This window comes from Centruroides vittatus, unplaced genomic scaffold, assembly GCF_030686945.1.
Source record: "Centruroides vittatus isolate TY-2023 unplaced genomic scaffold, ASM3068694v2 contig_786, whole genome shotgun sequence".
NCBI classification, from domain to species: domain Eukaryota; kingdom Metazoa; phylum Arthropoda; class Arachnida; order Scorpiones; family Buthidae; genus Centruroides; species Centruroides vittatus.
Window position 1 is genome coordinate 316,669 of NW_027122506.1, and position 24,341 is coordinate 341,009.

General features: G+C 26.9%; 1 protein-coding gene across 1 annotated transcript; it reads left to right on the top strand.

The window, feature by feature from the left end:
- Nucleotides 1-1,815: 1,815 nt before the first annotated feature.
- On the top strand, nucleotides 1,816-24,115 carry LOC136981642 (frequenin-2-like). The gene is made up of 8 exons (XM_067277973.1): nucleotides 1,816-1,954; nucleotides 19,912-19,936; nucleotides 20,056-20,104; nucleotides 20,590-20,679; nucleotides 20,820-20,898; nucleotides 22,067-22,155; nucleotides 23,037-23,114; nucleotides 23,370-24,115. The coding sequence occupies exons 1-8, from the start codon at nucleotides 1,891-1,893 to the stop codon at nucleotides 23,460-23,462; spliced, it is 567 nt and encodes a 188-aa protein (XP_067134074.1). The 5' UTR covers nucleotides 1,816-1,890; the 3' UTR covers nucleotides 23,463-24,115.
- The last annotated feature ends 226 nt before the right edge of the window (nucleotides 24,116-24,341 follow it).

Sequence of the window (24,341 nt, forward strand, 5' to 3'; positions counted from 1 at the left end):
TTCACACTTGTTAATAAAATCGATAGAATAAAAAATAAAAATAAATAAAAAAGCAGAGGGCGTAAAAGTGTTTCCAGACGACAAACCACGAGTTAATAAAAAACACAAAAAACTGAAAATAAAAATAACATTCCGAGTCTCGATATTTTTATTTTAAATTACAAACTAAATATTAAAAAAGTATTATAGGCTTATTTTGAAATACTTATAAATATTCTAAAATAATATTACTTTTTAAATCTTTAACAATTCAAAAAATACCTAGCGAGAAAATACCGAATTAATTTTTATATTTATAAAAATTAAAAAAAAAATAATTTATAAGCAACGAAATATAATATTTAAAAATTACAGTTTAATCTTATTTAAAATATTAAATAGCACTTTAAAAAAAAGTTTAAACCGAACATAGTGGGACTTGAAATAACGGCCACCTCTAAGCGGCGGCCATTTTTCTTTTTGTCAGAGAATTTTTTAGTATACAAAATAATCCCCCGTAAGACGGCTATTTGTTGTGTTTGATTGTATAATGCCGTATAAAAATTTCAGAGTAAATTAAATTAATTTAATTAGCATAATCGATAAAGAAAAACAAAATTAGGAAATGAGAATTATTTGTTTTTGGGTTACTCTTCGAAATGTATTACACGTCATGCAACAAGTTCGAGAAGGAAAATAGAAAGTGAGAGGGGGGAAAAAGGAGAAATTTAAAGATAAGCAGAGATTAAGAGAGCAAAGAGAAAAATCCTGATCACGCTCTGTGACATCTTTTATATGATAACCTTAGCATTTAAAGTGAAATATTTGAAAAATTCTGACTCTCATGTTCGAGAAAGAGAGCAGAAATGATGGAAAGAAGACGAGGGAAAAAAAGATGAATAAAGATGAAAAGTAAAGAGAAAATCCTGATCACATTCTGCAGCATCCTTCATGCGATAATTTTGGCAGTAGAAGTAAAATGCTTTTGAAGACAAACTGATTATACAATAGATTTTATTATGTTCTAGAAGGAAAGAAGAAGAAGAAAGGAAGAAAATAAAAATGAGCAAAGATTTAAAGTAAAGAGAAGATCCTGATCGTGTTCTGCAGCATCTATACATGATAACATAGCAATAAAAATAAAGCGTTTAAAAAAATTCTGTCTAGTAGACAACAGTCGATACCGTCAAACTTAGAAAGGGAGAGGGGGAGGGGAGAAATAAAGCAGAAATTAAGGATGATTAGAGACAAAGACAATCTCGATTACATTCTGCAACATACTTCCAATGAGGAACGTTAGAAATAAGAGAAAATATCTGAAAAATTCTGACTGTTCGAGAAAGAAGGAAGAAAAGATGCAAAGAAGAAAGACAAGAGACGAGCAAATATTAAGAATAAATTCTGATCGTGTTTTGTAGCATCCTTTACACGATAACGTAGCAATAAAGATAAAAATGTTTAAAGAAATTCTGACTGGTACACAATAGTCAATGCTGTAGAAATTAAAGATGGTCAGAGATTAAAAAAAGCGAGAGGATCCTTCGATATCTTTCGTGCGATAACAGCAATAAAAGTAAAACGTTGGAAAAATTCTAAAAAAAAAATAATGGATATTTTCAAGTTAGTAAAGTAAGGGGGGAGGAGGAGAGGGGATAATAAATTAAAGACAAGAAGAGATTAATAAAGAGCAAAGAGAAAATCGTGATCATATTCTGCAGCATCCTTCATGTGATAACCTAACAGTAAAACGTTTGAAAAATTCTGACTAGCACTCAATAGTCGATACTCTCGCTAAGCATGATGGGATGTGAGACCTAGTGAGCGAATTTTGCGCTTACTGTTCAGGCTGCGTCCGATGTCTGCGTGTGATGCTGGTTGTGTCCTTTCATCCAAGCCCACCCCTCGATACTTATGGGTAAAGGAAATAGTAAATTGAAGACGGAAGTAGTGGCTAAATTAGCCAAAGAAACCTACTGTAAGTAATATCATCCAAACTTTATATTACTTATCTTATTATATCTACGGAGGGGATTTTTTTTTTTTTTTTTTTACCTTTTGACAACTGAAGATTGTCCAATCTTGTCGCCATATTTAGCTTATATCGTATCGAATTTTATCTGTTTATCTTTTTTTTATTAAATAAAAAAATCATTTGTTAAACTTATTACGTGTGTTAAGATACTTACGAAGCGCTCGGATATTTTTTTTACGTCGGGGTATTTGAGAAAAAATCATTTTTTAATCGTACTTTTTAGGGGGAAAGATGTAATTAAATTAAACATTTTCTTCATAATGGAAGCTATTTTGATAAAGCTCATTAAGAACATATTCACATTTTCTATGTCCTTTATTAGCATCATAACGCAGCGTGAATGTTTAAAATATCATTACCATAAATATCGCTTCCATGGCTTTAAACATTATTAAAACTTAGATCCACCTTAACTTTAAAGATGTATATAATTAGATCGATTCTATAATAACAGTCATTCATTTTAATTCTTAGTCGATTAGCATTTACCGCTTAATTAAACGAAGGTTTTATGCCTACCCAGCGTATAGATTCGACTTAAAAGATTCAAGATTTAACGAGATTCAAGCTGAGATTTATCTAATTTACGCCTGATTTATATCAAAATTGATACTTGCCATCTGTTATGTAGCATCCTCTTTAAGTAATTTCACTTATTTATAGCGGCATAAAAAAATAACGTGCATAAAATTTCATTAGGACATAAAACTCTTACAAATAGGAGATTATAAATGTGATTTTTATATATTTTATACACTTTCTATAATTATAGAGCCGCGAATCTTGCCATTAAAAGTTGCCTTTCCGGATATTTACATTAGGATCTCCTACAACTAGGTCAAGCAGGAATTAACAAAATCAGTTTATTTAACCCGCGATCCGATGATTACAAACTCTGCGGATAAATCATTAATATTACAGGTATTAATAATTAATAATATAATATTAAAAAATGGCGATAAAAACCTCCTTTATCAATCCTCAACACTTCTCGAATCTAAATGACTTTTTCAACTTCTTTCCTCCTCAGGGATGACGTTACACGAAATTTCAGTTTGGCTTATATCTTTTAATGATAATTAATATCATGCCAGACATATTTATATCTATGGTAATGTGTAATTTACAGTAAAGGACACCATACGAAAGAAATTTAGATAGTTGTATCACGAAGGAAAGAAAAGTTGTTGCGCTAGATTTCCAGACTGCTTGACGTTGTACAGCTTGTCTCGTCCCATTAAGTAAATTGCCACAGATTCCTCGCCATAAAGGGCATAAATGGTTGGCTGGTAATATATAGACATTTGACACGATTGTAAAATCATTCCTCCTGCAACTTTATATACACGTATAAATCTATTTTAAATTATTATTATTATACATTTTAAAATATTAATTTATATTACTACTGTACGCATTAGCGCGTTATCCTATGGACAAAAAGAGCAATTGCTTGAGATCCCCAATAACAGGGGACCTCAAACCAGTCTTTTATATTCCCCTGAAGTAAAATGTCTGTACTATATATGGGTCTTCTTAATTCAAAATTGCCTGGGCCCCGTAAAGCTATATAACTAGTCACTGATGTACAGTACTATATAACGAGTCACCGATTTCATCTTTATGCTGGACGAAAGTATTTTTAAAGGAATATTCTCAATATAGGAAGCATTATAATATTAAGAAATCTCTTTATGTAAAATATTTATTGTTTTTTTTTGTATTTCTTAAAATAAATTTGATTTCTTAAACTAAGTTAAATACCAAAGAGAGTGAAAGCGTAGGAAGGAGAAGAAGAAGAAAAAAGTTTTCAGTTCGATCTACATGTCAAATACTTATATTATTTGGCTTACTGCCACCTGAACGAGTACTTTGAAAATAAAATCCGTAAGAAAATTCTAGATTTTTATCAATAAATAGAATTATTATTACGTTAAAAATTCGATCAGAATTGATTTTTTTCTTTCCCTCTATAAATTAGTTCTCGTTAATGACAACTTATGGCATGCCAGGTTACTAATCTGACAAGTGGTGCCTTCTTGTCTGTCACTTTCTATTTATTAATGATATGCCTTTTATGTAATGATCTTCTCAAGAAGCCCCTTTCCTGAATATTAAGGAAACGCCCAAATAATAATTTAAATATCGTATAATTACCAACAAAAAAAATTTTTTTCTATTGTTAATTTTTTAAAATGTTAAGTGGCATTTATTGAATTTTTACATTTTTCTATTAAATTATTTTTTACTAATTTCCATTTTTAAATGTCACGTGATAATATAAATTTAAAGTTTAAAAAAAAATATATATATATCCGTCCACCACAGGATCGGATGTATAAATTAACGCAAATTATTAAAATGAGTCTCGAGTGATTAATTCGTTAATTACTTACGGCAAAAAGGCGAATTAAATTTTTAAAAATTCAAAAAATAAATTTAAAACGAAAACGATTCATTTGATTGGTTGAAATTCGAAATTTTAAAAACCGATTAAACGATTTTTCCCTCTAACGGTCGTTTTCTATAACGATTTTTTCCTTTTTAATTTTTTTTTTTTTTTTTTTTTTGGCGAAGAAAATTAAATTTAAACGTTAAAATAATTTTAAAATATTAATATATATATATATTAAAGCATTAATATCTCGTTTATATTAACTTATATGTATATATAATATTAAAGTACTATTCGCAAGGGTTCATAAAATATAAGCTTAAGTATTCCGTACGGATAATTTTCTAGTAGACTCACGGCAATGGGATGGTTGCTTATAAAGTCTTCTCTTGTTATTATTGTCACGTTTTGATAAAATTCCCATGTTGGGCACATAAACACGACAAATATAAAAAGTAAAAAAAGTAACAGTAAAAAAGGGAATAAAGTTTGAAAACTTTCGTTGATTTTCGCGTATAGTTTACTAATAAAATATAAGAAAATAAATATATATTCGTCCCTATAGGATGTACGTACGCCATTTTTTTTTTACTGAAATGAATCTTTGTTACCATAGTAGCATTGATAAATTATCTCGAATTGTTCTTTTTTTAAAATTCCATCACATACAACAGATCGATGCTTTTGGTTTCAGCATCATTCGCTACTATTATTCTGATTGCTTTATTGAACGACTTTATTCCTTACAAATCAATGGATTTCTTTATTTCCCCTGCTATAAACGTAGGTTTTTTTTATTAAAAAAATAGAAAACATTTATAAATTTCACAAATAAACATAAACATAAGCATTTCACTAACTATTTATTAAATTAAACAGTGAAGTTCGCCACACCGATACCCGCCTTGGTATGAAATAATGGATAAATATTTACTTAAACTTTTATATTAATGTCAAACATTATTAAAATTTAATGCCTTCCAGCATTTTATAACGTTAGAAATTCCATTTTTAAATGTTATTTTTGCCCAATATTTATAATAATCTAGGCATAAACACAAACACCACAATCATATTGCAGTGTTTGTTACATGAATGTAATTAAATAATTCTTTTTATTTAAGAGAATATTCTCATATTTTATGCAATTTTATAAAATAAATCTATATTTTTTTTCTCCTTTAAAATTGTAAACTTTTACATTATAATTTCATCACAATTAACCTAAGATAAATATTTCCGGAGAGCTAAGACATGTTTATCTAAATGAAGCCTTATTAAATAAGTGTGTAATTATTAATTTGGCTTAAAGATAAATTAATAAATATAAATTTATTTAAATTATAAACGTTATTCCCTCTTGAATCCATTACAATCATCACATTCCATCATCCGTTAAATCGATTTTCCGGTTCGTCAAATCTTTCGATTAGTACGGATAATCGAAATAAGAAAATTTACACTAAATTTTTTTTATATTTATTTACTTGGTAATTAGAAATCAAATTGCTTATCGGATGTTTAAAGATGTTAAGAACCGCTTAAAAAAAAAAAAAAACGGTCACCATGTCAGAAATTCAAATTTTAAATTTAACTTATCACAGCGAAGCATTCCGTTTCGACCAATCATGAAGTGATAAATGATATGACGAAATTAAAATTGAACGGATGGTTACCTTGGTAACCGGATGCGATGATGTTGACCATTGACTACTAAATAAAGCTGAAAGGTAAATTCAGCGCTTCTCTTATATATATATATATATATATTATTTATATATATGGAAGAGAAAACCAATTCATTTTATGGTAATTTAGAAAATCTCTCTAATCCTAATTAAAGAACTGAAATATAATTTTATGGCATGCATTTTTTAAAAACATTTTCAACATTTATCTCGTTAAAATTACATTTTAATTATGCCCCGATCTCAGGGACCGGCTCGAATTTTGCGGGGCCCTAAAATATATCCTCAAAAAAAAAAAAAAAAATTTTTCGTGGAAATTTAAAAGTGCGGGCTCCTCCGAGACCCTAAAAAATCGATGCCTGAGCCGGCCCTTTTGACACGTGAAAATCCTTTGTTTACCATTAAATAAGCAATTTTAATTAAAATTTTAAATGCATTGATGAGTTATAAATGCAGACTTACTTCATTTAGTAAAATATTTATAATATATAGATCTGTGTTCCATAACTCTTACTCAAGAGAGTAAGTTGGAAAAAATAAAGCAATTTCACAGTTACAATTGATCATCATTAATTGCAAATAGCTGTATGCTTACAATTAGACGTTACGATGTCAAATTATATAGAGTGGCCCCAATCTTTTATGCCCAGGGGCCCATCCGCTACAGTTTGTAAGTAATATTGCTAATAGATGGGTTAATGTTATCTATGGTTCCAAAATGGCGGCTCGTCTCTGATTCCAGCAAATAGAAGAAAGGAAACAGTGGAGGTGCACATTCTAACCTAACCTATTCTAATAATTTTGTTGGTAATAATTATGGTAATTTATTAGAATAGGTTAGGTTAGGTTAGAACATGCGTCTCCACTTTTTCCTTTCTTCTATTTGCTGGAATCAGAGACGAGCCGCCATTTTGGAACCATAGGTAACATTAACCAATAGATGAAATATTTGATAAATTGGCTTGGTTAATGCTCGTTGCTTTACCTAAGAATTTTTCCTATTTAGTCAGGTTTCAGTTTTATTAAGGTTCCATTTTAGACAAGTTTTATTGTAATTTAAATAAGTGAACATTTTCTTTTATAAACTGTAATTGAGAAACATCCAGTTATTAAAAAATGCATTATTATTTATATTTTAATATACTTAATCCTTGTAATTGATCCGTCATTTTGTTTTCTTGAGTGTATTGCAATGGTTAAATGGGTAAAGAAAAGTGTTAAATTGTACGAATAAAGCAGCAGAAAATCGTTTTATACGAATAAACAACAACAAATTTTCTTAATTATATTAAAGAGATGTTATTATTTCTTAAATATGCTTAAATACCATGTTTTTTTTTTAGTAGTAAAGCTTAAATTTTTGCATTCTCTAAAGGCAGAATCCTAACTCAAGACCACATTTAGGCTTGTTGTGGGTTTAAGTTATAATATAATACAGGCCCTTTCCCTTCACCAAATAATTTAAATGAAATTAAAAGGGCGAAGCACTAAATTCAACTTGCAAATCCAGCAACGAATTGTGTAAATTTTCCCACTAAAAAGTTAAAATTGCGTGTGGCGCCATCTGTTTTGATACTTTATTTTTAATAAATACTTTTTATATTATTAATTATTATAAAATGACAAAAAACTTTTGAGGATAGAAATGAGTTTAATAATAAAAAAAAAACTGTAAATGCTAACTAATAACGAATAAAGTCTTCATTAATTTACCCCATTCCAGACACCACACGTGACTCCCCGTGTCTCCCCACCCGCTTGACCTTTAACAACAAAAATTTAACAGCATCAATTTCTCTAATACACAAACCTCCTTGCAAAACTTTAGAAAATTTCGACGAATGGCCCGGGAGTTATTAAGCATCAAATTTGGCTAAGAAAATTGTGCCCTTACACACGTATACAGAAAAAACTCCGAATGTTTTATTACATTTCTCCACGTTTCTCAGTCCCAGAGTCCTGGGGTCTTTTTTTGACCAATCGCCATACTTTTCCTTCGTTATACACAAAAGCCTGGAAAGTAATACGTTATTATTTTATCAAAACATCTTGTTTAGCATATATATAATTCATTTTCAAGATATATATTTCTATAATAATATATATATATATATTAAATATATCCTTTTTTTTAAGATACCTTTTTTATATATATAAAGAACGTATGAATAAGATGGTGCTCTTATTTCTCTTCATGTAATAACAACAAAAACATGTTCCTTTATACGAGATATGTTTGCCGAGAACATATTCCTTTGGTTATAGATGTTATTCTTTTCTAAATAAATTGAACTGTGTTATTTAGAATACATTTATTTCGTAAAATTTTTAGAAAAATACTTTCTTTTCTACGTTGTAAATAAAGAATTTGCTCTTTCAAAGCCTATAAAAGCTTATAAATTCGTATTTGTAACGTAGGTAATTGATCTAACGTGAAGTAAACATGGGAAACTTCACGTGACCAACCTTTTGCGAGGCACGAACCCACGACCAGTGTGTTTCGTGGTTTTACCCACTCGTCCACCGGTGGGTCCTGGGTCCCTAGGTCGTGCCTAGTAGGAAATTTGGCACTGAATATAAGATGATAGCTAAGTAATTTTATTGATAATTTCATATATGCTTATATGTTCTATAGTTTTTTTAAAAATGTTTTTAGCTCAAAACACCGAAGATTAAACAACTCTTCCTCTTCTATTTATATAGAGATGGCAAATTGAATTTTCACCTGGATAAATCAATTAATTATCTTTTAAAATCTATAAAACTTTAGTTTTAAAACATAATTTACTAAATGCATTTTGTTGTAAATCTTAAAGCTTTGTAGAATCTAGATTTTTTTTTCAATTTTGAGACCCCGAAACCCGGATCCTTACGTGCCTAATGAGCAATCCGGCACTGCCAATAGTAAAGATTACAAATCTTCTTTAAAAGAGAAGGATGAAGAGAGGAGGAAGAGAAGGAAGAGGAGGAGGGAGAAGAAGATTCTCCCTTCTCCTCTTCTTCCCTATTCGTTTATATAGTAGAAGTAGATTATAAGTTTTCAGACGGATAAATCAGTCAATTTGCTTTTAAAAATTCTCGAAAATTTGATTTTATAAAACATTCATTAAATGCATTTTGTTGTAAATCTTAAAACTTATTAGAATAATAAAGTCTGATAATTCTTTTAACGACATAAAATTCGGCATCAAAGATTTAAGAATTTCTCGAAAAAGTTTTCTATGTCCAAATTTTAAATTATGATTTATGGATATTCTTATTTTTCTTTTCTTTTCATTTTTTTTTTATATGTTTTGTTTCAAAATTCGCTACAATAAATCAAATTTATAAATCGATAGAGGATTTGAAAGGACAAGAAAAACTTTTGGCATATTAAATATGCAAATTAGTCGCAATGTAAGACACTAAACTCCGATGGACTTGGCCCTGTTTCAGTTCAGATTTTGGTTATTCCTTTTAAATTCTCTCAAGTAGAATGCGGTCTTACAAAGTTATTTTATTACCCAGCAGAATATCAGTCTGATATCTCAACTTGAAAATTCGAATATTAATTTATCTGATTGCAATTCCATGAAGTATTCAGTTTTGATCCATAAAATTAAATTTATTTCCGACGTACTAATCCCGCTTCTAACATTTATTATTTAAACTAGAAAACAAATAATTTATTCTCATGGATTTTCCAAGTTAATTCAAAACGTTGTAAAATATATATAAAAGGTTATTCTGTTAAATCTGTGAAATGTCATAATATGTATTAGTTATTCATCATATAACATATCAAAACTTGAGGATACAATTGGAAAGGTTGTCTTTTTTAAAAATTCATTTTATCAATTTTCTCTTGTTGTAAGTAAGTTACGATGAAATCATTTAAAATTCTTGTTTGTTTTTAATTATAAATTAGATTTTTCTAACTGAATTATAATTAAAAACAAACAAGAATTGTAAAATTCAATTCTGCTCACCTTTACTGAAGATACCTTTCTCTGTATTAAAACAGCCCACCAATAGTCTAATATATAAAACCACTGAATGCTGGCGAGTTCGCTCCTCACTAACAAACTGGTAGCGTGGAGTTTTCCGGATTTTTTTCACGTGCCTGACACCTAAATAGGGACCAATTTCCCACACAGCATCCTCCCGGCAGGCACCCCTCTTGGCAGATCGCCACGTATTGCCCTCCGTCTCATATCATTAATCCTGTATTAAAATAACCAATTTAATATAAAAATGTTATAATTAATGGTTTAAAATATAAATTATTAGCAGGTTTAACTAGTGGATACGTTCTTTTATTTATATGCAACAATATATATATATATATTTTAATTATTGAAAGGAGACATCGTGAGTTAACAGCGAATGGCATGATTGAAGAAGATATATTTGCTAAAATTATTAATACGAATTTAAAGAAATATAAGTTATATCATATCGTTTTATCACGTAGTAGTCATTATGATATCAAAAGGATAAGCACGTTCATATTTCGTTTATGTCCTCTGGTGATATCTTATCAGATATGTGTGCATTTCTTCTTACGTGACTTGATTCCTTCTTAAGATGTGCATTGCGATGTTAAGTAGATTTTTCTTTTGCTGATGCGGACATTGCATCAACTAACGGTGAATAATGTGCAAATATATTTTTCAACACTCCTGTTTAGGACACGTGGACGTCCATTGAGAGACTGAAGGAGCACAAAGTGATATCTCTTCCAAAAATGTATCGCTGAAGATAGAAAAAAGTAGTGTTCACCATTTTTCTTTTCACTCTCCTGATGCACTTTTGTGTAATTTTTACCGATTTCAATTCATTCTTAATACATTAGGAGAAATTATTGCATTGTGTAGAAACAGGTGAAGGTGTTTAAATATAAAAATAGCCATAAATACCATAATTTCTATTTGATTAGGATTTTATTTAAAAAGCTTTCTATATATTATTAATTATTATAAAATGGCGAAAAAACTTTTGAGGATCGAGATGAGTTAATTGTAAATTGTTATTGCTAATAACGAGTAAGTCTGACCCCACTCCAGATACGACAGGTGAACCCCTCTATCAACCCACCCCTCGACCTTTAACCACCAAAATTTAATAGCATCAATGCCTCTAAAATACAAATCTCATTGCAAAATTTCAGAAAATTTTGACAATAGGCAGGAGAGTTATTAACCTTAGAAATGGATGAACAAAATCATGTCCCCCCACACACATCCATATACTGTATATAGGAAAAAACCCAAAATTTTTTTTGCATTTCTCGACGTTTCAAAGTGCCCTGAGCTCATAAATTTAAAAATTTTAAATAACTTTTCAGGTGGTTTTTATCTGTAGAAATAGTAATTCTTTCATTGCATAAAGCAAGCAATAGAAATTCAATACACCATAAAAAATTTAGGCTTACTTTAAATATAGTTACTTTTCATACCGGCCTTATATATATGTATTTTATTTCTATGATATACTTAATTTGTTTTATAGAAAGATAACTGCAAGTTTGTCTTCTGTTACCTTCAGCAACGTATCCATATTGGAGTCTGCCGGCATCTTTGAAATTTAGATTAAAATTAATTTTCTGAGAATTTAAAATAATTTTTCTTCTATATTTTAAAATAAAGTAGCTATCTCTTATCGTTATTGATATATATAAATAATGCTTAACGTCATATGGCAAATTATAGACGGCTATAAACCTGTAGTAAACCTTAACCGCAACCTAACTTAATAAAACAGTTATGTTACGTTAATTATGGCGAGTAGGCAAGGGGCTACCTGTTCACGTAGGTCCCCAAAACTGATGTTTGTAATTTTTGAACGGGGATATTGCTGCTTACATCCTCATAATACAGAGAAACTGGAAAAGTAGTAGTAGTAGTACGCTGAGTACGTTTTCAAAATGGCGGCTGTTCCTGTCACTGTTTTTGATGGAAACGCGAATCACGACTGATCAAAAGCAACTTTTGGTAAATAGTGGAAGTTCGCTAGAAGTTTGTGAGCTACAAAATGTTATTGAGGTTCAATTATTGCGTTGCATCTTCGTTTATTTTTGCTATGTTTTCGGGCATAGAAAATGCCATTTTAGATTGCATACTTTTACTTCGGACGACGTGAAATTATAATTAACATGTTCACTACGCTCTACTTTAATACAGTATTGTGTTTAGTAACAATTTTTATCAATTATCTAATGCTAAATGATGTTAGAGTGCATTCAAAATGATCAGAACTGGCTTATACTGTATTACCGTGGAACCTACTGGCAGGCAGCGCCGTAACTAGCCTTTTATGCGCCCGGTGCGAGCATCTGTAACTACGCCCCAAAACTTGGTCCAGGTCATATCTGCTCCCCCCCAGGGTCTACGCCCTGTGCCTGGGCACCGCTGGCACCGCCCTAGTTACGGCACTGCTGGCAGGTTCTAGTTACGTAGTTTAAATACTCGTTCGTTGGCTTACCAAAAAGGAATAGCACAAGGGTTTTCGTTCATTCAAATTATCATCAAACCATTATAAAAATATACGACATACTTTATAGTAAATATACAGACTTAAACCATGAAGAACCAAGTAAAAACTCTTGTGAATAGACTACTTTTACGCTTATAGAGTTGTAATTTGCAAATATACTCCCATAACGATATTCAGATTGATGTAACGGACTAAATCCGTCAGCTAAAAGAAACAGGAAAAATAATGATGCGGAACTTATCAAAGGTTCCTGTTCATTCCACGAAGAAAACACTCGCAAAGGATAAACACAAACAGTCACTAGAACAAACTCCAATAACACAACGTCAATCCCTGACATTCCGTTGCTAAACATAATTAAATTGGCATTTTAAATATGCAGATCTTCGGAAGATGTTAATAAATGTGCTAATTATCTAAATGTATTCGCCTTTTTTAAATATTAATAATCAATTTTCTCATTTGACACTTACCATATGTTATTCATTATCATTGCATTGACTCATGAACAGAAGAAATATGCTTGAAATGTTTAAAAAATACTTAGTAGTATACTTAAAGTGTTACCTTATCTTTTATGCTTCACAATCAATTCTTGTTGTTCCTCTCAATTAGAATTAAATGTAAACTTTGGCATATTCTATGATAAAATTAGTAATTACACTACAGTTATTGAGGAAAATCAATGTGTGTGTGGTTATGGCATTTAAAGCATTGGATAGAAGAAATGTAACAAAGGTGTATTATTCAAGAATTGTCACATTACTCTTACACAACAAGTCTTTCTCAGACCTGATTTAAATGTATAATTATTATATGATTAATATTCAACAACATTACTTATAAAAAGGAAGTGAACGCCTTTCAAATATTCATTTCCTTAACATTATAGGTGTGGCTAGTCTCATTTCCTACCTTTCCTTCCTATCACTTAATTTTATTTTTTAATTTTTAAAATTGTTTTTACATAAATACAAGAATATAAAACAAGTTTTTAAAAAATTTTATATATTTCCTGTAATTTTTTTCTTAGTTTTTCTTAAAAAAAAGAAAGAATGTTTTAAATAAAAATTTGATTAGTCTTGAGTACACAAAAATAATTATCATCTTTGTGAAAGGAACTAGATAATTAAAGGATGAAAAATTGATTTATCTTTGTCTTCAAAGCATGTGTAGATTCAGTAAATTAAATTTGATGGCCAGATAAATCAAGTGACTTTATAAGAAAGGTTAAAAAAAAGAACAATCTGATAAACTTTCTTTACAATTTATAACTGATAAAGGAAGAGAGAGAGAGAGAGAAAAATTAATAATAATAAAGTTAATTTACTAAAATTAATTAATGATTAATTGTGAATACGTTAGGTTATTTACACTATTTAAACTTATTTGTAACTTCTTTCATTATTAAATTATGCTCAGTGGTGCCATTAACTAATTTAATGGAAATTATGATTAACATCATTATTCATTTAGCTTCTTTAAAGTGTTTTATTTTGTATTAAATATTTCACTTTTTTTTTTAAAAAAAAATCTTCTTCTTCTTACAAATATAATTGTTATTATTAGTTATTCAGCTGTTGTGACATGATGAAATTTATGAGTACCAGTAAGAAATTTTTAGTCATAGTTTGTTGTTACTATATTTATAATGATGACTCCACTAATACTTTTTTTGAAATTTTATCTAACTGTACTTTCTTATGAGTCATTTTACTGAGAAAATTGCTGATTCTATCCACTTTGATGTTAATGATTAACTTTCTCCAGAAAGTATTTAATCTTTATGAACCATTTTCACTTTTATTTTATAGTTTCCTGGCATAAATCTGTTTAATTATCAGACTTTTATATATTTAGCATGCAAATTTGTTCATGTAAATTTTGCAAACATGCCACTTTTATGACTTTGCAATTTGTTTTATTTTATTACAATTTTTAAAACACAAAGTTAAAATATATATATATATATATATATACACACACCCTATAATCAGTAAAATATTATGTTAATTTATTAAATAAACACTTTTATTCTATAATATGGAATAGAAAATGAAAGGGGATGATGATAAATTTAAATGTTGATACTTAATTATTTATAGATTAATATTTATTTAACTTTAAATATTTTATTTAATTAATATTTATAGAGGTATCTGTTTAAATATATTTAAATATTGTATTATATTATAGCAAACACAAACAGAGAGAAGCTTGGCTAACCTGTTGTCTCTCTCTCTCAAGGCCTGAATCTTATTATAATACCAGAGACTTGTAAAATTTAAAAATATTATATTATAAATAAGCCACAAACAAAGACAAACTCAAAATTCAGTATTTTAATTAAAAAAAAAAGTATGTAAGAAGTAATGAAAAATCTGTTATTATTTGCTTTTTTCATGTATTTTTATGGTTAGGAGGGGGTAGAGGGTCCATAATTCTGGCTCAGGTCTCACCCCTCTCTCTAGCATATTATAAATAAATAAATTATTAGGATATAAACCCTAGTTACAATAATTCCGAATTGCGTAAAGTAGAAATGTCCATTCTCTTACAAAACAGCTAAATAACATTTACTGTAATCAAACAAGAGAAATCCATTAAGTAAAACTATATACATGTCAATTCAATAAAAATAATTAATTCCTTATAAAATAGCATAAAATTACAATTAAAATATATTTTATACATTAAAATTAACATTTTTAAAATGATACAAAAAATAACCTGTAAATTAAGTATGCATGTTAAATTAATATTAAAAACAAAGGTATGATAAATTTGTAAAAAAGTGATCCCAATTTTAAATTTAATTATGATTATAATTAATATTCATTTATGCTTATTTTTCAAAAATTAATTAAGTTATTTGAATCATTAAAAAATTAATTCTGGAGCATATTTTGGTTTATAATTCAATTAAAAGTCGGTTGTATTATAATAATAAAAAAGTTTTAAATCTAAATATTGGTTCCTAATTTCATAAAAGTAAATGTCATTAATGAAGAAGGAAGGAAGGAGGAGGAGGAGGAGGAGGAGGAGGAGGAGGAGGAGGGAGAGGAGGGAGAAGAGGAAGAGGAAGAGCAGAAAAACTGGATATTTGCACGATGATGATGATTTTTCTTAAAGAAAATATGATTAAGATTCATTATTATTTATTTATTTATTTAAAAATAAACCTAAATTGCTTGAATTATTGAGTAAAACTAACTTTTTTAGTTTATTTTATTTATGCATACATCAGAGAAAATATTAAAATGCAATTTGCAATAATTTAAGAACTGCTTGAAGCAATTCTTGTTAGTGAAAATAAATTAAAATAAAATAAAATTCATATCTTGGCTACATTTTTATAAAATAATCATTAAGAATTTGTTATTTTTAAGGTAAAATATATAAATATATTTTTTTCGTAAACTGGAGGCTGTTTTTTTTAACCAGAAAGTGTTAAATGGTCTCACTGAAAGCGTCGTAAAGACTATAAAGAGCTTAAATCTTTATATAGGATGCTATATTCGATACATTATCAAGAAATAAGGATTAATCTTCAATATCAGAAGTTGCTATCTTCTATCTCATGAATAAAATGGAAATTTTATAGGGGGTGTTACCTTGGAGAACGTGTAGAAAAGTATTACAAGAATTAGAATTTTACAGCTATAGTGACGAAAAGAATTGTTATTACCATTTAAATACGTTTAAAAATATAATTTACGTGCGTAAATATGTTATAAAATAATATAATACAATAAATTTACTTAAAAAATAATGCTTAAATTTGTAAATAAATTCAATTTTTCACGGTTTTTATTATCGGATTTACACGTAAACTTAAGGGCCTCTAGCTATTACAGGGCTGGACTTAAACTTTTTGTGGCCCTAAGTTATATTATATGACAGGCCTTTCTCCTCCATACGTATAAAAATGTGAGGCCTTAAGCTATAAAGTCATAACAGACATGTTTAGCTTATTTGCAAATTAGACCCCGAGCAGATTGGGGCCTGCATTTATGAGTTACAGCGAGGCCTCATGCGTTATAAAGTCACAAGAAGTTTCAATTTAGTATTTATTTACTCAATTGAAAACATTTATACAAATCAGGGCCGGCTCAGACGTCGGTTTTTCGGGCCTCAGACCCGAGGATCCCCCGCACTTTCAAATTTCTAAGGATCAATTTCTCGTAAAACTTTCAAGAAAAATATTATATTTAGCAATAAAATTGAAGTTTTGCAATTGATACTTTCAAAAATTTCAAACTTAATGGAATTGTAATACGAGATGGCAACATTTCATCAGAGGAACATTAATGATTCTCGAAAAGCATTAAGATAAATAAACGATTATCAATATTTAAATATATTAGAAATAGTAAATTAAGTAAACAATCTTGTAGAACAATAACAAACTTTATTAATTTCACAGAAGAAACACTAGAATTTATTAAAGAGAAAATCTCCATTTAACTAGATTAAATGACAGCATTTGATACTATATTTTTGTAAAGTTTAGCATTATTTTAAATCGCCGTTTTAATTCAAAAACAAAATGGAAAATTAAAATATGACGATATTTAATTTAATTTCGAATATTTTAAAGAAATTCACGAGTAGAATATTTAAAGGAAGAACTTATATAACGAGATATACCAGTCATCCTAACAGCACTTTTACACCCGTTGTAAAGTATATTAAAATGGCAAATTACGGGAAATGACATAGAAACAATCGAATTAACTGTTAAAACAGAAAAATTTCAATAACTTACGTGTTTATTAAACCAGAAAGCATTGTTACCCAACTGGAAACCATATGATATGCAAGAGCTGGAAATTTGCATATCTGGTGCATTAAGAGGGAAAAAAAGATAAATAAATAAAACATTTGATACTTTATCGAAGAGACGGATTAATTTCTAAATATTCCATCTTTATTTAATTCAAAGAATAAAATAGAAATGGTAAACATATTTAAGAATTCCAAAGGTATATGAGATTGTCACAAGAGATACCATTTTGTAAATGATCTGATAATGCCAGAGAGTTTCTCTCTTAAAAATAATATAATATACAACTTTAAAGGAGGGGAAAAAATACAAAAATCGAATTAAAAATTAATTTTTAAAGTTTAAATAAATTCAATAGATCTTAGGAATTTGATTTTTTTTAGAAAAAAGAGGCAAAATAAATTTAAAAAATCGCATTGTCCTGTGTCACATGCGAAGAAGTGTACCTTGATTAAAAATTTAAAGTTGAAGGATTCAACACACGATTCAATTTAATTCATTCTTTCTTCATTGAATTCGCTCAATATATAATTGTTTTTTTTTTAATTATTTAAATTATAGTTTTAAAGCTATTTGGGTGAATAGCCTCTGTATTGTTAACACATCAAATATTCTATTCAGGAAATATTGTATAATTTAAAAAAATAAAATTAAAAATATACTTTTATTTATGTCTAGAATAAGGTATTAATTTAATAAATTGATATATATATCAATACATAAAAGAAAAAGAAAAAATGTGAATAGAATTACTAAAATACATGAATGTATATTATTAAATAAATAAGGATTCAATAATTAAAATTAATTAAAAAAATTATTTTTAATTGTTCTTATATTTACTTACTCAATTAAGTAATTGTGTGTGTTTTATTTTAATTACTTAATTAAAATTAAATATAATTTCTTTTATTACACATACAAAACAAACTCGCTTTTGTAACTAAATGATTAATAAATATAAGAATTTATATAGAAATAAATTGTTTTTCTTTCTTTTTTTTTTTTACATTATTTTCTACATAATTTCTAATTAAGTTGATGATTATAATCAAAGTATCATTCATTATCTACATCATCAATGTAAAGAAAGATAATTAAATGCAGTCACATTTTAATTCCTTTATATTATCAATATTTTCTATCATTCAATTAATATTTAATTAAATATTCATTGGAACACATCAATAATTCAATATTAATTGCAGATTATTATCTATTCCTCAAGCAGTAAGAGAATAGAAAAATTCAGCAAATAATTTATTATTATTATTTTATATAAAATTTATTTAAAATATAATAAAAAGGTATTTAAAAATTCTAATTTTTTTATGATTTAAAATATATTATAAGACATTGAGTGATTCAGTTGTAAACTCATTGATATTGATGAATATACTTAATCTTGTACATTATTGATGATATCAGGCTTGAATTATTAGAAAGATAATTTAAATAAATGGATAAAACTTTAAAAAAAAATTTATTAAAATATTTTAAACAGGAAAAAATAAATATAAAGGGTGTTGTAATATTATTTGAATTTTTTTTTTTTTTTTTTGAAAATCAATAAAATGATAATCAAACATAACTTATATAGACAAGCTCTTTGGATGAAGAATCCCAAGAGATTTGATTCTCAACAGATGCACAGGAGGAGCCATTCAGAATCGATCCAGCAGTGAAGCAAGTAAATTACTGGCGTACAAAGCTTCCTTATAAAAACACAGTAACAATCAATAATTGTATTTTCTCCTGTAAAATAATGTACTTTTTTTTTATTTTCATTATTTCAATAATGTTAAAAGATGTGAAGTGTATAATTGTCAAAAAAATTAATTCATTTTTGTTAAGAGGGGGGAAAAAATTTACTCTCATCATTAATTATTGTTAAGAATTTGAGGGTTAAAAGTTAAATATTTGCTAAAATTAAAACAAGGAATAAGATGTAGTGTTATTTATTTTATAATTAAAAAACAATATATATATATTTAATTTTAATATTATGGTAAAAAAAAATTTATGTTTTAACATATTTTACTGTATTTAGTAGCAGAAAGAATGGTATTATATGTGTAAAAATTTGATTTAGTATTGAATTTGCAAATGTTATTGGCCCATTGATCTTGACTTATTGACTGGTCACATGGATAATGTTTGGGTAAATAATGTTACAGTAAAGTTACATTTAATTTAATATAAAAATTATTAAATTTTCTTATTAAAATATTAAAAGAATCTGTTAAATTTGAGCCTTTTTGTATTATAAATTATAATTACAGTAATTTATAACTGTATAATTTTTAATTAATGTAAACATTTATAAAAGGTTTCTGATATAAGAACTATATGAAAATGTTATATAATTTTTAAAATACTAAAAGAAAAAACATTTATAATATAAATATATTATATTGTCTCGGTGTATGTTTTTATATAAATATATCACACTTCTAGAATATATTTTTGAATAGAAAAATACATAAATAAATGAATATTTTACTTAATTAATTTATTTTAATCAAACTTTTAAAATTAATTAAATTTCCCTTTTTAGTTACAGAAAAAGAAGTTAGACAATGGTTAGTTTACCTTGTTTTTTACATTATTTTTTAAAAAAATTTACTTAATTGAAGAAGTAAAGTTAACATTGAAGTATATTAATTAAGTTAAATATATATATAATTTTTAAATTTTGCAGGTATAAAGGTTTTTTGAAAGATTGTCCAAATGGCCTTCTTACTGAACAAGTGAGTTGAAATTTTAAAAAGTTTTTGAAATTTTTTAAAAAGTAATTTAAAGTTTAAATCAAGAAAATGTAGGAGAGAAGAGTTTTGTTCGCATAATTTTCCCAAAAGAATTTCTTGTACTATTGTTTGACGTCAAGGATTAAAAGAAATTGAATGGAATAATAGAAATGATATACCAAAAAAAATAAAAAAATAAAAGGAAAAAAATATTATCCTGGCAAGAATTCACCTCGTTCAAATCGATTAATGTTTTCCTTGAGTGAGTACTCTATATTTCTGAAAGTCTCAATGGATCTCAATTGATTCCACCATCAATCATTTGTATATTGTTCTGACACAATATATTTAATTAAAACATGTCACATTAAAAAGGATCTTTTATAAAGATATTTAAGATTCTGACAAGATAAATCTTATACTACTTAATTTACAATTCATCAACATATTTTATATATATTTAAACTACTTTTTTTTTTTTTTGGCAGGGATTTCTTCGAATATATAAACAATTCTTCCCTCAGGGTGATCCTTCCAAATTTGCATCTTTAGTCTTTAAGGTCTTTGATGAAAATCAGGTAAAAGATTACTCTTTTAAGAATCTCTTTTGTTAAAAATATTTAATCTCTGCTTAAGTAGCATTATCTTTCTTGTTAAACTTAACAAGATTGAACCGTGGATGTAATTAAGAACAAAGTTTGTTGTTACTCTCCATTAGGATGGTGCCATCGAATTCGAAGAGTTCATTCGTGCTCTTTCCGTAACATCCCGAGGCAGTTTAGAAGAGAAATTAGTCTGTAAGTCTGTATCATATGAAAACATTTAAGGGATTAATTTATAATTTAAAAAATTAGATAATTATCTTATATAATTAAATACATTAAAGCATTGTTAGTAAGGCTGTGTGATGCATATTTTCTTAATTTATGCTATTTGAAACTTATTAAAAATTAATTTAAAAAATGCAAAAAATTTAATAAAATTCAATACTATAGAAATATTTTAAAATTTGAAATTTCTACAATATATTTTTTTACTGTTTATTTACTCATAAATAATTAAAATTTTATCCTTTTGTTTGTTTATAAAATATCTTAAAAGTATAGAACACTTTGACAATAAAAAAGTTATTTTAAAAGTAATAAATTTTTTCTGAAGATTTAACAACATAAAGATTATTTGGTTCCAGGGATTTTATTTTATTTTCTCTAATCAAAACAATATTATTATTTTTCTCTCAATTTAAATAATAAAATCTTATGTTTGGCGACACTTTATTTTTTATTTTTAAAAATTAACTTCGAATTTTTGAATTTTTATTACAAAAAATAAATAAATAAAAGTAAATTCCTGAAGGTTTTAAAGTGAAAAACAATATATATATATATATATATATATAGTTGTTCTAAGAAATGAACACAAATCACTACATATGGAAGAGTTGTCTTGGTCTGGTGATTCCAGCTGAAATAAGAAACAGAATTCTTTGCTTTTATTTCAGAGTTTTTTTCTCTTCTTTTTACTTTAGAGACTTTAGAGAAAAGTGTAATTTCATAGAATCTTACATTCTCTCCTCTCTCACTATATATATATATATATGAGAGAGGGAGAGCTGCACATATATACAAGTATATATCTGCAGCCATACATTTATATCTAAGTTTACATAATATACTTTTTGGAGGGAGGATTTTATACCAGTTGAAAACATTATATATATATATTTTTTTTTAGAACATAGTAGAGAATTTTTCTATAAAAGCATTTATAAATTGTTAACAATAAATGCAATTTTAAGTAAATACAGTAAATAAACAAGTTTATACAAAGGTTTTTCTTAAATAAAATTAAGTTTTTAACCTTAATAAATCTCAATAAAAATAACTTTATATATATGTATATATATATTGAATTATTTATAAATGAATTTTATCTTTTGATATATATATATGTATTTTTATTAAGGGGCTTTTAAACTTTATGATGTCGATAATGATGGTTACATAACGAGAGAAGAAATGTATAGCATTGTTGACGCTATATACCAGATGCTGGTGAGTTTTCATTGTTAAAAAGACAGTTGTAAACCTTTAATATTGCTGAAAAAAATAGGAGAGAAAAGAAAAAAAATAGCTTTCTGAATCTAACGTAATATCATTTACACGAGTTTCGTGTATTATTTAAAGAGTGTGGATGTATACAGAAAAATACTTTCATAAATCGATATGTAGTAAAGTGCTTTGTATAAATAACAAAAAAGAAAATTACGATTGTTTTTTTTAAATGATAATTTAAATAAAAATCACAATTCTTAAAGATGAATCATCATAATTATCGTTAACTTTAAATTATGATGAGTTATATACAAATATTTCGATGATTAAAATTGTTTCCATGGAAAATACGTTTAATTTCCTGTATTTAAATCTGATTGGTTACATTTGAATTTTAAATTAACCGATCATCGTGTCGGTTACTTTTTTTCTTTTTATTTCTCTTTTCTCTCTTTATTTGACGAAAGAATAGGAAAAGGAAAAGAAATAAAATATATTTTTTTGTTAAAATAAATATGTTTACTTGTTTAAAAAAATAGCATTTACAATTTAAATATACATTTAAACGATATATTTGGGCAATTTAACTTATGTTATAAAATAAATTTTTATAATATAAGCAATTATTATGACTGATATAGATATATTTCTCGGCATTTAAATCTGATTGGTTAAATTTGAATTTTAAATTAACCGTCGTGCAGATTAAATTGTTGTTTTTCTTTTTTTAAATATATTTTTTAAAATAATTTATTTGAAGTTGACTTCGATAGCTATTATAGTTTACAAGTGTAAAATAGCATTAAGTTAAATAGAATAAAACTATAAAATAAAAATTACCCCACCTTTCGTAACGTAAATATTATCAATTTTTAATATAGGGTACCCAAACTAGATTTGAGAATGAAGAAGATAATCCCAGGCAGAGAGTTGATAGGATTTTCGATCAACTGGATAAGGTAATGACGTCAGCAAATGTATTACCTTGTGTAACTTGACAAGAAAGATCTATCCAATTGTATTAGTTGGCAATAGGTGCTATTGACTTTAGTCTTCTTTCCATTACCTTTAACTCATAATGTCAACAGGATTGAAGTCCTGGCGTGGTATTCTCTAATAACAAAAAGGAGTTCTAATTATATTTAATTATTGGCATTAAGTATTTTAACCTCTTATATCATTTTATAAGCGTATTTATTTTATTTTATTTTCAGAATCATGATAATAAATTGTCCTTAGAAGAGTTCAAAGAAGGCTCAAAACATGATCCCAAGATCATTCAAGCGTTGACATTATATGCTCCCTAGGTTGCACATTATGCCTCTGGAATTTTATTACATATCATTGATATAATGATTGTTTTTTCTCTTCATTCTCCCATTTGTCATTGGCCAAAAAAAAAAAAAAAAGCAAAAGAAACGTGATTTTTATTCATCCAATTTTGTTTAGATGGTGTATTTGAATGTTAACATTTCTTCTTGTCGATGTTTTACTTGAAAAATTTACTAAAAAAATATATAAAAAAATATTACATAAAAATTCATTTGTTATTTGTATGATCGACATTATTTTTTGATGCTTTAAATATTTGTTTATATTAAAAAAATTATATATATATATTGTAACCACTTTTTAAAATATATAAAATGCTAGAAAAAAAATATTTAGCTGTTAAAAATTAAGAAAAAATTTTAAATATTAATATGCTGTAACGATTTTTCAAAAAAAATAATAATAAGCAATTGAAATAACATCTTTTCGGCATTTAAATCTGATTGGTTAAATTTGAATTTTGAATTAACCGATCACGTTCGTTGTAACTTTCCGTTAGCTTAATTAATTTCATTTTGTTTATTGAAATTGATTGCAATTTATGAGCAATTAATATGTAATATAGAACGCAATTTAAAACCATTGAATAAAATTTTTTTAAATTAAATTCTTTTTAAAAAAAAAAAAATTATTCAATTTCTATTTTTGTCGTTTGAGCGTGCGTCGCGTGTTCGTCGCAATCGATTGGTTAGATTTGAATTGGCTTTCTACCAATGAACTTTTGCCAATTTTTATTTCAGGAAGTTTAAAAATGGAGAGATTTTTCTTTAAAGAAACTTAAGTTTAGATTTATTTTTTATTATTTTTTTTAAATAACAAAGTTGAATTAATTCCAAGTTTAATTTAATACGAAT